Source organism: Prunus persica, chromosome G3, assembly GCF_000346465.2.
Source record: "Prunus persica cultivar Lovell chromosome G3, Prunus_persica_NCBIv2, whole genome shotgun sequence".
Classification (NCBI taxonomy): Eukaryota; Viridiplantae; Streptophyta; class Magnoliopsida; order Rosales; family Rosaceae; genus Prunus; species Prunus persica.
Window position 1 is genome coordinate 25,484,850 of NC_034011.1, and position 16,966 is coordinate 25,501,815.

At 38.9% G+C, this 16,966-nt stretch overlaps 3 protein-coding genes, 1 long non-coding RNA gene and 1 pseudogene across 4 annotated transcripts; 2 read left to right on the forward strand and 3 right to left on the reverse strand.

Annotated features, from left to right (window-relative positions):
* Window positions 1,833-4,556, forward strand: LOC18784445 (protein NRT1/ PTR FAMILY 5.8). The gene is made up of 5 exons (XM_007215574.2): window positions 1,833-1,959; window positions 2,055-2,166; window positions 2,441-2,658; window positions 2,997-3,511; window positions 3,609-4,556. Exons 2-5 carry the CDS (start codon window positions 2,115-2,117, stop codon window positions 4,453-4,455), a joined length of 1,632 nt encoding a protein of 543 aa, XP_007215636.1. The 5' UTR covers window positions 1,833-1,959; window positions 2,055-2,114; the 3' UTR covers window positions 4,456-4,556.
* LOC18782313 (metalloendoproteinase 3-MMP) lies at window positions 4,758-5,862 on the reverse strand. The gene has a single exon (XM_020558972.1). It carries the CDS (start codon window positions 5,766-5,768, stop codon window positions 4,758-4,760), a length of 1,011 nt encoding a protein of 336 aa, XP_020414561.1. The 5' UTR covers window positions 5,769-5,862.
* On the reverse strand, window positions 6,383-8,034 carry LOC18783566 (annotated as a pseudogene).
* Window positions 8,917-10,277, reverse strand: LOC18783483 (metalloendoproteinase 2-MMP). Its single transcript, XM_020560694.1, has one exon. The coding sequence runs from the start codon at window positions 10,193-10,195 to the stop codon at window positions 9,263-9,265; it is 933 nt and encodes a 310-aa protein (XP_020416283.1). The 5' UTR covers window positions 10,196-10,277; the 3' UTR covers window positions 8,917-9,262.
* LOC109948202 lies at window positions 12,922-16,242 on the forward strand. Its single transcript, XR_002270811.1, has 3 exons — window positions 12,922-13,178; window positions 14,071-14,134; window positions 15,272-16,242. It is a non-coding gene; the product is annotated as an uncharacterized LOC109948202 (long non-coding RNA).

The window sequence follows — 16,966 nt, forward strand, 5'->3', positions numbered from 1 at the left end:
TAGTTAATAAAAATGTATGAAAGTCATTCAAAATATCAAACAGAGAATTGTACAAAATACATGTACTACTTTTGATGGATGGATAAGTATCATAAGATGGAATATATAGAGATTGTGTTGTGAATCGGAGGAATATCCAAGCAAGTGTGCGCACTCATGTCCCGATGTTGCTTTGCATACGTGTGTCAACTCAACTACACTGTCCCCTCTTGGAATCATATACATATATTCTCAAATTAGAGAATAAAGGGTATTTTCCACGTGCACTTGACTCTTAGTTACTAAAGAATTCTGGGTGTGATCGGTGGCGGAGATAGAAGCTAATTTGTAGGGTTGGGGTCCAGTACTATAAATTCAAGATTATTTAGAGTTATATTTTAACTAATATTGCAATTAATGCTTAAGAAATAATCTGGGTGTGATCAAGTTGTACCACCATATAGTCCTACTAGTTCATGTAATTAAAGCACACGTGTTATAACAGAAGTAGACGTAAACGTGAACGACATCTGAACATGGCACACAACAATTTCTAGTTAGGCCCTGGTGGTGTGTTGACGGTTTGTTTAAATTGTCTTAAAACATCTTTCACTACACAAATCACTAGCTAGTGGCGGTATCCATAAAGATGTTAAAGTGGTATCCATCGTAGCAAGGCACCCAAATGAAAAGCTATAAACAACTCCTCCAGCACCGACGAGGCTCCATATACTCACTGCCAATGATGGCCATCTGTCCATTCCGAGACCATTTATTCATCAGCTGGGCTTATCTAATTTTGATTTTTTCTTTCTTTCTTAGTTTCTTCATACGTAGCAGCCATCCTCGTCAGCTAGCACTGGAAAAACTCTGGTTCTCTCTATCTGTATTTTTATAAGAACATGAACATGTGTGTCTGTGTGTGAACTGTGTGTCTGCGTATGTCGGTTGTGTGTCCATGTGTGTCATATGCATGCTTTTCCCTTCAACCGTAACGCATGCTCATCAATCTGTCTCTTTGTACAAGTAATCTCTAAACGTAACGCATACAAACCGCACTCAAACTTTTTCTTTGCTTTTTCTTGCATTACTTGCGGATTTGGACAGAAAAAATATATCAAACAACTCGTAACAGACTGATCCGAGAACCGACTGGTTTACCAAAAGAAATGAAAGGAAAATGAAAACCATACATTAAAAATGGCAAAAGTTGCATGATCATTAATGGAGCTTGGCCCGGTCAAAAGTGGTGGTTTGGTGCGTAGGATAAAGATGCTACTTTCTTATCATCATGGGGTCTTATCTTGTGGGATGGTGCTTATCAATATCTTTGATTGAATCTGAATAATATGGAAATAATTATGTGTATACGACTCGATAATTCAAATTCACAATCTAACAACATAAGTAAAAGCATTTCATATTTGATTAACTTCCGAAATCTAGATTTATTTCATTTTTCATTCCTATACTCACAACAAGTACTTGCTTGCAATTGCATGAGAAAGTCTATTTATTCCTTTTGATAATTGACCTAGCTAGGGAATCTTTGTTGTCACAGTTGGGAACAAGCAGGGCCATCCTACGTGTCAAAGGCTAGCTCCACGTGTACCGTTAAGTGGCTACATACATCCAAATGATATATTGATCAAACCGTGAATAAATTCAGAGTGACGCATGGGGTTTAATTTGTTGCATCAGACATTATTTTCTCGGTCACGTCGCCATGATGACACCATGCCAAAACTGAAAAATATATTTTTTTTTTTTGGGACGAAGCCAAAACTGAAAAATAAGTAAAGTGGGGTTTTGCTTTTTCTCATTCTTATAAATAGTGCAAGCATTAATATTGCTGGGAGAGAGAGCCTAGTGATTTTCCGAGTGTACCATTATTAATACAAAGCCTTTTGATGTTGTGTTTGTAAAAAGGAACGAAACAGAGAACCAATAATGAAGAAGTTTTTGCACGATTGTTTGTTGGTGAGTAGATGAAAACAACAGTTTAGTCTCTCTCTCTCTCTCTCTCTCTGCAGCTGATGACAGATTTATAGGAGAGTTTTTTGTGTGGCTTTCAGGTTTCCTTCTTCTTTGATTCCTCATTAACCCCAAAGCCAAAACATCCATAATTACCTCTCATGGCTGGATCAGGAGGCAAAACACTTGGCAACTCATGCATTCTCCTCATAGGTAATTATTTATGGGGTTCTCATCATATTATTATGATATTATGATATGCTGCAACTACTTTTTTTAATAGCTTTGATATGATAATGGAGGGGCCCCATGATGATCATCAGTTTTACCAGGCAGATAGGTTAATTTATCCTGTAATTTAATGGTCCTCCATTGACCAGGGAGCTCTGTTTCTACTTCTTTGGCTTTCAATGACGAAGTTAGAAAGAACTTAATGTCTTTGCCACATTTAATCTAGTACTTTTTTCTGTCTGCTTCTTCATAATAGTGATTGCTGGTATGGAGAGATTTGCATACAAGGGAGTGGCATCCAATCTAGTAACTTATCTAACTGATGTTGTGAAAATGAGCAACTCTGCGGCGGCCAAGACGGTTAACAGTTGGTGTGGCTTCACGTCCATGCTGCCTCTCTTAGTTGCACCTTTTGTTGACTCATATTGGGATCGATATCCCACCATTTTGGCCTCTTCTTTCCTCTATGTTGCAGTAAGTCTATATATCTACTCACTTTTCTTCTTTCTTTCTTACTAGTTTTGGTTCTTCCTCTTGGTTCTTCCTCTTGTCTCTTCTTTTGGTAAAGAATTTAAAACTTACCAGAAACTATTATGGTTAATTTGTAATTTTCTGGAATTTGTCTGATCAAGATGCTTCAGAATGATGGATTAAGATGGATGGAGCCTGAGTCATCGTCACCAAATCTTATTTTCATTAGAATATTTGGGCTGTCTGGTCAAGATAATTGAAGATAGTTTGATTTTAGTGTGTGTTTGCTTCGTCATGTCACACTTGTATAATTTATGAGTCTGTATGGCTTTGTTTTTTAGGGGCTTGTGGCCTTAACATCAACAGCATTGACCAGGGCATCTTCTGCTGCAAACAAAACAAGTTCTAATTCCTCATTTCTGTTTTGGTCTCTGTATTTAATTTCTCTTGGTCAAGGTGGATATAACCCGTCTCTGCAAGCATTTGGAGCAGATCAACTGGACAGCGAAGAGGAACTGCCAAGCAGCAAAGATGAGCAAAAGTCCAACAAAAAGAGCGTGTTCTTTCAATGGTGGTATTTTGGTGTTTGCAGTGGCAGCCTCCTGGGCATCACTCTCATGTCCTACATTCAAGACACTTTTGGTTGGATTCTGGGTTTTGCAATCCCCATGATATCGATGATTACGTCGGTCGTGGTGTTCTCTTGTGGAAGCCGAATCTATACTTACAGAGAGAGCGAGGCCATGGACTATAAGCCTATTGTCAACATGGTTCAAAGCATCAAGGCAACTACATTAAAACTAATGAAATATTGCAGAATCACATTACCAAATAAAAGTGATGTTACTGAGCTAGAGTAAGTCTAGTTTCTAACTCTTGAACTCTGTTTTACAAAAAATGTGCATGAATTCTGATGCTATATGTATCTGTTTTTTCTGGTTAATTATATATAGGCTTCAAGAGAAACCGCTTTGTCATCAAAATTTCAGCACCAATGAGGGGTTGGTTGAGAATCCCAAAAGTGGCTTCTATGTGCTTGAAAATGCTAAAGTGCTGCTGAGGCTTCTGCCTATCTGGATAATGCTTTTGATGTTTGCAGTGATTTTCCAACAACCTCCCACATTCTTTACCAAACAAGGCATGACCATGAAGAGAAACATTGGAAGCAAATTCAAGATCCCACCAGCAACTCTACAGAGTGCCATCACTCTTTCCATAATCCTCTTGATGCCTCTCTACGACAAAATTATGATCCCGATTACACGACTGGTTACTTGTCACGAAAAGGGTATCAGCGTGATGCAGAGGATGGGGATTGGGATGTTTATTTCAGTCCTAGCAATGGCCAGTGCAGCAGTTGTGGAAACAAGAAGGCTCCACATCAGCGGAGAAATGGAAGCTCTGGGAGCCCATTCTGAGACTGTCCCGTTTAGCATCTTTTGGCTGCTGCCTCAGTACATTCTTTTGGGAATTTCAGACATTTTCACTGTTGTTGGAATGCAAGAATTTTTTTACTCTGAAGTTCCTGTAAGAATGAGAACGATGGCCTTTGGCCTGTACACTAGTGTTTTCGGGGTGGGAAGCTACTTGAGCAGCCTTTTGATTGCGACCGTTGAGGCTGTTACAAGTTCGAACGGAAGGCAGAGCTGGTTCTCTGATGATATGAGTGAAGCTCGGCTGGACAAATACTACTGGTTTTTGGCCTCGTTGAGTGCTTTGAGCTTTCTCTTTTATGTACTTTTGTCTGCGTGTTACAGAAGCAGGAGGGATTTGGATTTGGACAATGAAAACTGTAAATAAGCTCTTTGTTTCGAGCTTGATCCAGCTCAGAAGAAAAACTCTGGTTAATTGGTTGAGGTTATGTGTGAATGATATGTTTTTTCCAATGATTCTTACTCTAATCTGAATGCAGTCGAGGCATAACATAATCAAATTTTTATTTCAATGAAATTTCAGACAACAAATCACTTAAAAACTTCAAAATATGAGCTTCAAACATACAGCTCTTGATCTTAGTACACTCTTGGGTGAGGTACCTTTATTTGATCAAAATAAAAAGGGAAAAATGAGAAGTTCATGGCTTTTAAGATTCTTGATGATCATCAAGTGTTGTATAAAGCTTTAATTCCTTGAATATCATCCCCATGCAAGCTCTGCTGGGTCACTCCAGCGCGGACAGAGGGGAACATAATAGCTCCTTGAACAGAGCTATGCCTGAGCCCAAGAAGGTGCCCTATTTCATGCAAAGCCACAGTCTCAAAGTCATAAGCACCACTTACGGCGCCCACGGAAAACCGCTCATCAGCGTCGTAATGAAGTCTCCCATTTGTCGGCGCAAATGCATGGGCTATGGTCCCACCTGGCCCATCAAATGGGGTCCCATCTCCATGATCGCCCCTGTTAAAACTGACCGTCAGATCTGGGTTCTGGTTGTTCTGTGCCTCACTGAAGGTGAAGTGTGTGTTGGCGGCCCATGTTTGAAAAGCACTGGAAACTGGGCCCATGGCCTCAGCTGGGGTGCCTTGAAGAAAAGCATAGGTGAGGTGATACTTAGAGGCCGGCCATGTTGGGTTTTCTTCGAAGAAAGAATAATTAGCGACTGTTTGTCCTCCGTGGGGATGGTGAGGGTGCCTTTTTTTGCCTGATCGCATGGAGGAGGTACCATTGATGATATCTGCAACACCACAACGTGGCATCATCATGTTGGATACGGTTTTGGCATCCAATGTTCCGGTGGCTTTGAGGTGGTAATTAATTTGGTAAGTTTTGATGGCAGACTCCAATTGGTCGTCAAAATCATCATCATTGAGGTGACCATTGTTGCTGCTCAAGTAACCAAATTTTCCAAGGTATTTTTTGAGGTCTTGGATGCCTTGGACCTTGTCACCCTTGTGGCACCCCTTGAGATGCTCAAGGAACTCGAACGGAGACGAGGTCATTTTGTTGTTGTGGGTTTCTGATGAAGTTGCATGGGAGAGGAGAGAAAGGAGGACGAAGAGAAGAGTGCATGTGAAGAGAGAAATGTGAGACAACTTTGATGCCATTGACGATGCTGCAATAGCTAGGAAGGAAGAAAGTATATTAATTGGATATGTTGCAATGAAAAGCTTCATATTTGGAGGGATATTTATAGGTGTATAATGAGCATATATAGATTAACGGTGGGGATACGTTGATATATAAAAATTTCCAAATTATTGGCTTTGAGCCGGCATAGTAATATCATGACTTTGACCATAGGTAGCTAAAGTCTTGAGGTTGGAGACTAAAGGGGATGTATTCAATTGAGATTTTAAAAGACTATTTAGGGATTAAAAAAGTCTACTGGATTTCTTCACTCAAAAAAATGTCCACTGAATTTAAGCAGAATGTAATGATTTATAGGATTTTATTTATGAATTTCTATAATCAAGAGACTTTTGGATTTTAAAGATTTATATCATAGGATTTAGAGCGAAGCCAATGTAGGTGCTTACAACTCTTATATCCCGGACATAAATTCACTTACAATTAAACCTCTAACTAAAATCCAAATTTAAAATATGTTGCCATGTAAGATAGATATGTCCAAGCATTATTAACTAAATTACACTATATACCATTTACCTTTATATTATGTAATTATAATTTATTTTGAAGCATGTCATTAACTCCTTGGTTCATATTCAACGTAGCAATATTCATCAAATCCCTAAAATTTCGAACAAAAACAAATTCATTAATTATTTTATAATAGATTAATCCTACAAAATTTCTACTCAGTTAATAAAGTTAACTTAAAGGAACGTGATTTATATTTTAAAAAAATAGGTAGATTATTCACACAAAATTGGTATGTAGATTACAGGTATATTATTCATAAAAAAAGGTCGATTATTCACAAAAAAAATAGGTATTTATTTATATAAAAACATAGGTATATTATTCGTAAACAAAAGTAGGTACAGTATTTAGGTAACAAAAAAAAAAAAAAGGTAAAAAGTATCTCGTTAATTGGTTCAGTTTATGTGTGAATGATATGTTTTTTTTCAAATGATTCTTACTCTAATCTGAATGCAGTCGAGGCATAACATAATCAAATTTTTATTTCAATGAAATTTCAGACAACAAATTCACTTAAAAACTTCAAAATATGAGCTTCAAACATACAGCTCTTGAAAATCTGAGTACACTCTTAGGTGAGGTACCTTTATTTGATCAAAATAAAAAGGGAAAAATGATAAGTTCATCGCTTTTAAGATTCTTGATGATCATCAAGTGTTGTATAAAGCTTTAATTCCTTGAATATCATCCCCATGCAAGCTCTGCTGAGTCACTCCAGTGCCGATAGAGGGGAACATAATAGCTCCTTGAACAGAGCTATGCCCCAGCCCGAGAAGGTGCCCTATTTCATGCAGAGCTACACTCTGCAAGTCAAAAGCACCGGTCACGGCACCCACAGCCCACGCCTCAGCAGCGTCGTAGTGAAATCTCCCATTTGTGGGAGCAAATGCATGGGCTATGGTCCCACCTGGCCCATCAAATGGGGCTCCATCTCCATGATTGCCCCTGTGAAAACTGACAGTCAGATCTGGGTTCTGATTGCTCTGGACCTCACTGAAGGTGAAGTGTTTATTGGCGGCCCATGTTTGAAAAGCACTGGAGACTGGGCCCATGGCCTCAGCTGGGGTGCCTTGAAGAAAAGCATAGGTGAGGTGATACTTGGAGGCCGGCCATTTTGGGTTTCCTTGGAAGAAAGAATAATGAGCAACTGTGTGTCCTCCGTGGTGATGGTGAGGGTGCCTTTTTTTGCCTGATCGCATGGAGGAGGTACCATTGATGATATCTGCAACACCACAGCGTGGCATCATCATGTTGGATACGGTTTTGGCATCCAATGTTCCGGTGGCTTTGAGGTGGTAATTGATTTGGTAAGTTTTGATGGCAGACTCCAATTGGTCGTCAAAATCATCATCATTGAAGTGGCCATTATTGTTTCTGCTCAAGTAACCAAATTTTCCGAGGTATTTTTTCAGGTCTTTGATGCCTTGGACCTTGTCACCCTTGTGGCACCCCTTAAGATGCTCAAGGAACTCGAATGGCGACGAGGTAATTTTTGTTGTTGTGGGTTTCTGATGAAGTTGCATGGGAGAGGAGAGAGAGGAGGATGAAGAGAAGAGTGCATGTGAAGAGAGAAATGTGAGACGACTTTGATGCCATTGATGATGCTGCAATAGCTAGGAAGGTAGAAAGTATAATAATTGGGTAAGTTGCAATGAAAAGCTTCATATTTGGAGTGATATTTATAGGTGTATAATGAGCATATATAGATTAACGGTGGGGATACGTTGATATATAAAATTTTCCAAATTATTGGTTTTGAGCCCGCATGACTTTGACCATAGCTAAGCTAAGTCTTGAGGTTCGAGACTAATTATTTCTTGGTTCGGACTATACACTAAGTATTAAACTATAGTCATTCAAACGGGGACCGTATAACGAGTCTTGCGCTTAAAAGACTTGAAGAAAATCATCATGAAGCGAAGTGGAGTTTCTCATATAGATTTACTGCTGAGTTAGGATCCAATTGGAGAACTTGTTTCGGAAACTATCGAACCCTTCTTGTTTATATTCTTCCAGAGCAAACATGAATTTTCATAAATATACCGTCTTCCCTGCCTAGCACAACTATTCGCTCTATATTATTCCTTCTCTGCTCTTTGGGACAGGAAGGGCATTTTAAGACAAAGGAAGAAGCAAATTATTAGTCCTAAATTATTGACATGTTCACTTGTACTTGGATTATTTTCTAAATTATGAATCCGGGAAGTCAGTAACATATATAGGAGCGAACGAATGACTATGAGATCAACCACTTTATTATCGTAGTTTTTCAACTATTGAATTGTGGATTGTAATGTGGAACCTACTTATTTTTTGATTTTGTAGATCTTAATAAACATAGGACAGTCAGAAATAATCAAAATAATTTTAATACCCATTTGTTGGTTTGTTGTATTATAAGTCTATATTGGCCGCCAATACTTCAAAGAAATTGACTTTGAGTTTGATGCTCATGTTCTCATATGGTATCATAGTCATGTTATTCACGTATCAAGTTTGATGCTCAAAAGATGCCCCATATGAGAGAGTATGTTGAGAGTATCTCACATTAGAGAATGAAAGTTTTTCATTAGTATTAGGGAATGAAAGTTTCATTAGTGCTTAAAAGATATTGAACTCCATCTAATACCAAATAATTTTGACTTGGATGCTTACATATTATAACAACTAAGATTAGTTTATTTATTTTTCTTAAAACTTTGATAATGCAATATAACTAAAACAGTACAAACTCAAATAATTTGGGCACACTGGCTAAAGATTACCAAAGTTGAAATCGAAGGTGAGTCGAGGACTCTTATACAAATTATTATATCAAACAATTAATTTCCAGCATATATATTTATATACTGGTGTACAACTTTGAGTTGTGTTTATTGTTTTCAATATCTGAGTACACCCAAGGTGAGGTACTTTATTCGATTTTTTTTTTTTAAAAGAAAAAAGAAAAGTTGATGACTTTGGATGAACATAGTAATTACTTAAGATAGACAACCGATGATTATCAAGCGTGGTATAATGCTTTAATTCCTTGAATATCATCCCTGTTCAAGCCTTTGGTTTCTCCAGAGCTTATAGTCGGGTACATAATAGCTCTCCGAACAGAGCTATGGCCAAGCCCTAGGAGGTGACCAATTTCATGCAAAGCCACAGTCTCCAAGTGAAAAGCACCCCTCACAACGCCCACAGACCACTTCTCATCAGCGTCATAGTGAAATCTCCCATCTTTCGGCGCGAAAGAATGCGCTAGGATCCCTCCTGGGCCATCAAATGGATGCCCATCTCCATGGCTACGCCGGTGAAAACTTACGGTCAGATCCGGCTTCTGATTCCTTCGAGCCTGGCTGAACTTGAACTGTGTGTGGGCAGCCCACGTATTAAAAGCACGTGCAACTGGGCCCTTGGCCGCCGTCGGGGTGCCCCGAAGAAAAGCGTAGGTGAGGTGGTACTTAGAGGCTGGCCATTTTGGCTTTCCAGGGAAGAAAGTATAATGAGCAACTGTGTGTCCCTTGTGATGGTGGTGCGGAGGAGGGTGACTTTGCTTGCCTGATCGCATAGAGGAGGTACCATTGATGATATCTGGGACGCCACAACGTGGCATCATCATATTGGATACTGTTTGAGCGTCCAATATTCCAGTGGTTTTGAGGTTGTAATTGAGTTGGTAGGTTTTGATGGCCGACGCCAATTGATCGTCAAAATCATCAGTGGTTTGGTTATTGTTGCTGCTTAAGTAACCAAACCTTCCGAGGTATTTTTTGAGGTCTTGGATTCCTGGGACCTTGTCACCATTTTGGAACCCCTTAAGATGTTCAAGGAACTCAAATGGTGATGTTTTTTGGTTGTGGGTTTCGGATGAATTTGCATGGGAGGGGAGAGAAAGGAGGATGAAGAGGAGAGTGCATGCCAAGAGACAAAGATGAGACTTTGATGCCATTGATGAAGCCTAGGATTGGATATGTTCCAACAGCATCGTATTTGGAGGGATATTTATAGGGAGTTAATTACGCAAACCTCCCCCGAGGTTTTTTTATAATGTTTTTTCAAAATAACTCCTGCACTTTTGGAAACCTTTCACTATGTTTCTGTCAGTTAATTGATGATGCCACACAAAAGACCTTCTCTAAATACCCAGATTACCCTCAATTAGCACTCTTATCTTATATTAGAAACGTCGTGGATAGCACTGTTCTCCCCTTTCTCCCTTGTTACTCGGCGGATTATTAATTGAAATCAACTATTAAATAAATAAATAAATGTCTGAACCTTTTTTATTCGAACCAATAAGAAATTATGGCCAACAAAGTCTAATAATATATGTTTTTTAATGCTTCTAAAAGGAAACTAAGATGGATTTCGAGTCTCTACATTTAGAGTTTACACATGTATTCGCATTTCACAAAATTTTGACCGTCTTCATAATCTAACCGTTTAAAACCAAACATATAATCAAACCTTAAAAAATTAATAAAGATTTATTAACTTCAAATATTTAAAAATTAAATTTAAAACTAAAATAAATTAAATTAAAAAGTCACATAATCTAAAAATTAAAAACCAGAAATGCAACTTCACCTCCCCACCCCTATCCCTGCCGCCCCTACCAACCCCAACACACCCACGCAAACACACCATCCACCATCTCTCCCCCTCACCCCAACAGCACCCAAGCCACTATATATACCATTTACCATCTCTCTATCTTTCTGTATTGCTCGCAACCCCCTCCCATTTTGATAATCTTTCTCTGCATTAATTCCTCGCAGCCTCCTCTCACTTACCCCTCACCTTTCGTGAAGAAACCTATAGCCTTCTCCCCTCACCTCGTGGATTTTTCTTTTATGTTTTTTTGTTTAAACAAATAATTGTTAAATTTAAATAATTTTTTGATGAAAAGGAAAATTAAATACTTATATTGTTGATATGTCATGTCTTTAAACGTTTAGATTATTAGGACGGTCAAGATTTTGCGAAATGCGGATAAATACGTAAACTCTAAATGTAGAGGCTCGAGATCTAACTAGGATATATGTCCAGTAAAATTAAAAGAAAATAGGGATTTTTTGTCTTTTTAATAATTTCCATTAAGTTAGTCAGTCAAACTCAAATGTTAGTTAAAGGACAAGATTTATTTGGTAATTGAGCCAAACTTTAGGAGGTAGATAAATTAACGGTGAGGATGTTTTGACATAATTTCCAAATTATTGATTTTGAGCTGGCTTTTGACTTCTTCTTTTTTTGCCAGAATATATCATGACTTTGACTATAACTATAATTTTCATAATGATTTCCTAACTTTTAAGAAGAACAGAATTAATCAGAGAGTGATTCATTATTTATTAGCTCGAACTATCGCTAAAGTATAAAACTATATGGTCATTCAAACAGGGATCCGTACAACGTGTTTAGCATTAGCAATTTGTCTTCCTCCTTGAATTATACTCCATATTGATTGATGGCTCAACTAACCTCAAGGGTCCACCCTAATTAATCATCCATCACTTAAATTAAACTACTCTACTTTTTAATTTAAAATCAAAGAATGAAGAACCATAAAACATGTTGATATGTTTCAAAACATAATTTTGAGTCAAATTATCTATGTGTTATATCCGATAGTCGAACGTTAGATAATAGAAGTTTTGCATTAGTGCTTACTTATAATATCTTGGTTGCACTGTAGTGCCCATTAATTTTGATTTGGATTCTCATATTATAACAAGTAAACGAATTGCTAAAATGGTAAATCCAAAGAAATTACTTAATTAATCGAGATTGAGTTGACCCTACAGAGAGTGAGGGCATGGTTTATAAGACAATCACCACTGCGTTAAAAGTAATTATATGTTCTATGATTGTAATCGAGACATAACGTAATCAAACTTGTAGTCCAAAGAAATTTCAGAGAAGAAATCATTCAAACATTTAACTGATACAACTTTTAGTTGTTTATTGTTTTTGAAAATCCCAGTACACTTGCAAGTAAGGTACTTTATTTGGAAAAAAAACAAAACAAAAGGAAAAAAATGAAAGGTTCCTCCTGATCCTGATTTTGGGTGAACCTAAAACTGAAGTGAGGTTTAAGACAAGAGAATAACGGCAAGAACACAAAAATAAAGAGACCACCCAAACGCATAAAACAAAAGAGATTCAACGCATGAAACAATTCCTAAATTAATCTAAGCATATTCCTGGTCAAAGTCAACGTATAGTAAAGTAACTACAAATGCAAACACACATCAAGCTCTTGGTAGCTAAAAATGCAAACACACTATAATCTTCCACATTAAACATCAAATATCTTAATAAAGTTCTATGCATATCTAGCAATTTTTACTTCAAAGCAAAATTACAAGCATAGAGTAATTGTAATAACCCAAAACAAAATATCTAAAAAGTAGGGATAATATCTTCTGGCAAAAGACAAGTTTGCCCTCATATATTTTAATAGGGAAAAAGTTGACTTTACGATCGGAAAATAATTTGGCAATTCCGCTTACGCCGTTGCGTAGAGCACGGCGAAACGAGCCCGCAGACATGGAGTAGACCCGAATCGGAGCTGTAACAAAGAAGATATGGTCTAAATACCGTGAAGGGCAAAACGGTAATTTGGGAAAAAGTCAGATTTTTATCTCTTCTCTCTCCTCTCTCCCGTCAGTTTCTCTCTCCTCCCTCTCTCTCTCCCTCCCGCGCGATTCCGTGACCTCTCTCCCTTCCGATCGAGACAGCGGCCACCACAGGCCGTCTCGATCTCCGCCGTTGGTCCCAACAGCTCCGCCACTCACCCGCCGTTCTTCTCCGACCAATATCAGCCGCGGGGACGCCTGAAACTGGCCGGAATCTGCCATTGACGCCGGTTTCCAGTCGGAACTTCTCTCCTCTCGATCTCCTTCGTTTCTCCACCAACTTGTTCGAGTAAGGTATGGATTCTCAGCTATTTTTCGTGCTCTAACTGATGGTTGGCTGGGTTTTGATCGATTTCACCTCTAGATCACTCGATTTTCAACTTGAAAATTGGTCGAACTTCGGCCGCCGTGATCGGCCATTTTCGGCCACTTTTTGGGGTATGTCCAAGAACAAAAGTGACTCCAAATGGGGTGTTTTACCTAGGATAGGAGTTTGGAGTCTTGGTTCCGAGTTTTTTTTCCGGCAACCCATAATCGCTTTGGACACCCAATCTGCCCGCGCGTGTGGCAGCGCGTGGGCGAGGGTGGTGGAGTAACTCTGGGCAGTTTTGAGATCCTCGTGTAGTCACGAGCGCGTAGGATTTTGCGGATCTCGATTCAGAGTCCGTTTGAGCCCCGAACGGATTTTCCATATCGCACGATCCTTGGGTGCAATGTCGTCTAATCGTCGGATCGCACTGAATTTTGGATATGTCATACTACATGATTCCAGGATCGTGTAGGATTCGACGGATTGCGAATCGGAGTCCCAGATACTTCGAAATCGCGAACCCTGGGGCTAGGGTTTGGATTTTAAGCGATAACGCGATTTCGGCTAACCCGACCGTCCGTTTCGGACCGAATTCGCGGAACATGGTTCCTTCTCTATGAGGAATCTTCAGAGAAGCCCAGATTGGCCATCGGAGATCATGGACCCCACGGGTCTCGGGTCGGCCGATCTGGCAGCTTATCGCTTACCTAAGCGTCGGGTCTTCCAAAGCTGATCTAAGAGTCTGAAAGGCTAATGTGGGTATAAGAGAAATTTTATAATGAGTGCGCGTATTTCTAAGAGCCGGGGGCAGGGTGTTTAATTTAAATTCTTTTTATTCAGCAGTTTATTAATTTATTATTATTCATGGTTAATAAGGCACCAGAAGTCCAGTCGACCTACAGGAGGGACCTTCAAGAGGTCCAGCTAGCTCGGACCAACTGTGAGTGGACTTTCTTTCATAAATAATTTTATATAAATGAGTTTATCTGAATTAATTTCATTATTTGATCTTGAATGAGTATTCTTGCATGTCTTAGAGCACGTTTTATACTGTTAACTATTTTGAGTTATATATATATTATTGAGGTTATATTAACAGCAGACCTTGAGCCTTACATAACAAAATAGCAGCAGCATTGAGACTCTACAGTTAATTTATCAGATTTCAGAGAATTATCAGATTTCCTAGTTAGACCATCGTGTACCCATTTATTTATGGTGATTACCCACAGTCGGACCGATGTCTACGGACATCTAGTCTGATTTCAGTTTACGTCAGTGCGCTTGACATTGCCTCACGAGTTTCGGGGACGCTCGGACTGTGAGTGCCAGGATTTGTGGCTCGGCTGACTCTGTGTCCCCGAGACCTGCCAGGATTTGCGGCTCGGTTGACTCTGTGTCCCCGAGACCTGCCAGGATTTGCGGCTCGGCTGACTCTGTGTCTCCGGGACCTGCCAGGATTTGCGGCTCGGTTGACTCTGTGTCCCCGAGACCTGCCAGGATTTGCGGCTCGGCTGACTCTGTGTCCCCGGGACCTGCCAGGATTTGCGGCTCGGCTGACTCTGTGTCCCCGGGACCTGCCAGGATTTGCGGATCAGGCTGACTGCGGTCCCCTGTATCTTGCCAGAGCGGTTCGAGTCGACTTGGTGTCATCGGGACCTGCCGGCGGATTAGGCTGACTATAGTCCCCTGATTTCGCCAGTTTGCGGCTCGGGTAGCCTGCGTGACGCCCGAGACCTGCCAGGGGAATTGACGGATTTTCAGGGGTACACTCAGGTGGTAGTTTTAAAGCAATTTGAGCACTTTTATGCAGCTATTGTTTTTCAATCATCTTATATCAGCTTTTTTTTTCAATAAACGTGCATGTTTTATCTCTTCATATAATTGTTTAGCTTTACAAATCTATATACATACTGTTACATATTTATATTTAGAGGAATACTTTATATTAAACACAGGTGAACTTTAGCTTTACTTATCAAGTTATTTTTACTATGGGGGTTATTATGATTGTAAACTGTTTTCCAGAACCTTATGTTTGGTCCACTCACATTTTTAACCTGTTTTTCGCCCCCAGGCCGTAGAAGTATGCAGGATCCACCACCGGGCCGTTCTTAGCTTCCGCGCCACCAATTAAGGTAGAGTTTTGTGGAAAATCCTTAGAACCCTGAAAAACTCTAGAAAATGCTCTGATATCTATTTGAAACTGAAAAACTGGAGTTGAGATCTGTTATTTGAGATATTCTGGCAGTTGGTGTGGACTTATTTGATTGTTTAACAGGTGAAAAACTTTTGCTTTGGTCAAAATTCAGGGGAGGCTCTGCCGAATTTTCAGCAGAAGTCTAAGGGAAAGTGTAAAAAGAATTTGAAATGAGAGGGATAAAAAGGTCTTTTGTGCCCGACATTCGCCAGGTGTCGGACACGCACAGGACTTGGCTCAAATTCCAAAGCGGAAATTGGGTCGGGTCCTGTCAGTAATCACTTTAGTAACGGGATTAAATTATGGGCTATCAACAAAACACTCCTAGATATTTGGTTTCATTCTTAATATGGGCCACAATGTTTCAATTTCATCTATTTACAACTCATGATTTTCAAATTTGACTAATTTAAGTCTTTCGTTAAGTTGGCTGTTTGTTTAGATGTTAATTGATAACGTGTCCATTGTGGGACACTAATTCGTCGGAGAGCCGGAATTTGGAAGCAAAGTAGAAATTTTGTTGAGACATATCATAATTTTTCGGGGTTCAAACTTTGTCTCAAAAGAACAAAATTCGTCAGGAAAAGTCACAATTTGTTAGAAGAACAAAATTCGTTGGAAAAGGGCACGCTTTGTCGGCAAAGAAATATCTGGTTGGGGCATATCAAAATTTGTGGGGAAATAATTGTCAAGAAGAACAAAATACGTCGAGAAAGATCAATCTTTGTCGGCAATGAACAAAATTCGCCGAGACAGGTCAAAATTTGTCGGGAAAGCCAGATAACTGCTTGTTTTAAAGATAAAGCTTATATGCCTGTAAAACAGATGTATGACCAAGCAGATCTAGACTAAAGCCAACAAGTGAAGGTTTCAAAATTAATTTTAAAAATATTTTTATTGGGAGTACTCCTCCATCCATAAGATATAGCAATTTCTTTTTTTCCATTTTTAAAAGAAATATTATTTTGATGCCAATCTTGTAAAAGCAAATTTCTGATATGAGAAAAAGCTTCACTAATATGAGGTGTTCTATTCTGAAAAAGTAAACGATTTCGTTGCTCCAAATTTTCCAGTAAATAGTACAAAATTTGGCAAAAAATAATGAAAGAGAGACATTATTCCATTTAGAAAGGATCCACTCTATAATATCAACATTATTAGGTTGTGGGGAGACACCAAAATTTAACAAGATTGGACCAAATCTGATTGGAGTATGAAAAAAAGGACAAAGATTTGAAATATTAGTAAAATGATCAAGTTTCTCACGAGTAACGAGTATGTATGAAGACGTTTTTGTATATAAAATAAATAAATAAAAGCCAAGTGAATAATTTAATTTTAGGGGGTAATTTTAATTTCCAAATTTTAGCTAATTATGAATCTATATTGGTCTTGCAATAATTTAATTGTAAACGTGTAGCAAAGTTAATAGAAAATTTTCCAGAAATAAAATACGCACATTTTTTTTTATGAGCAAAAGTTTAGGGGGAGATTGGCTACTCTCACCACCATCTTCAGGGCAAACCTACAACCTCGAGTCGGAAGGACTTACGCGTGTCATTCAACTGCTAT

What these genes read in the sequence shown, in the direction of transcription:
- LOC18784445 (XM_007215574.2), top strand. Translation starts at nt 2,115, where the DNA reads ATGGCTGGATCAGGAGGCAAAACACTTGGCAACTCATGCATTCTCCTC. An exon ending in CTTCTTTCCTCTATGTTGCA is followed by an intron (nt 2,659 to 2,996) that starts GTAAGTCTATAT and finishes TTTGTTTTTTAG; the next exon opens with GGGCTTGTGGCCTTAACATC. An exon ending in AGTGATGTTACTGAGCTAGA is followed by an intron (nt 3,512 to 3,608) that starts GTAAGTCTAGTT and finishes AATTATATATAG; the next exon opens with GCTTCAAGAGAAACCGCTTT.
- LOC18782313 (XM_020558972.1), bottom strand. Translation starts at nt 5,768, where the DNA reads ATGAAGCTTTTCATTGCAACATATCCAATTAATATACTTTCTTCCTTC.
- LOC18783483 (XM_020560694.1), bottom strand. Translation starts at nt 10,195, where the DNA reads ATGGCATCAAAGTCTCATCTTTGTCTCTTGGCATGCACTCTCCTCTTC.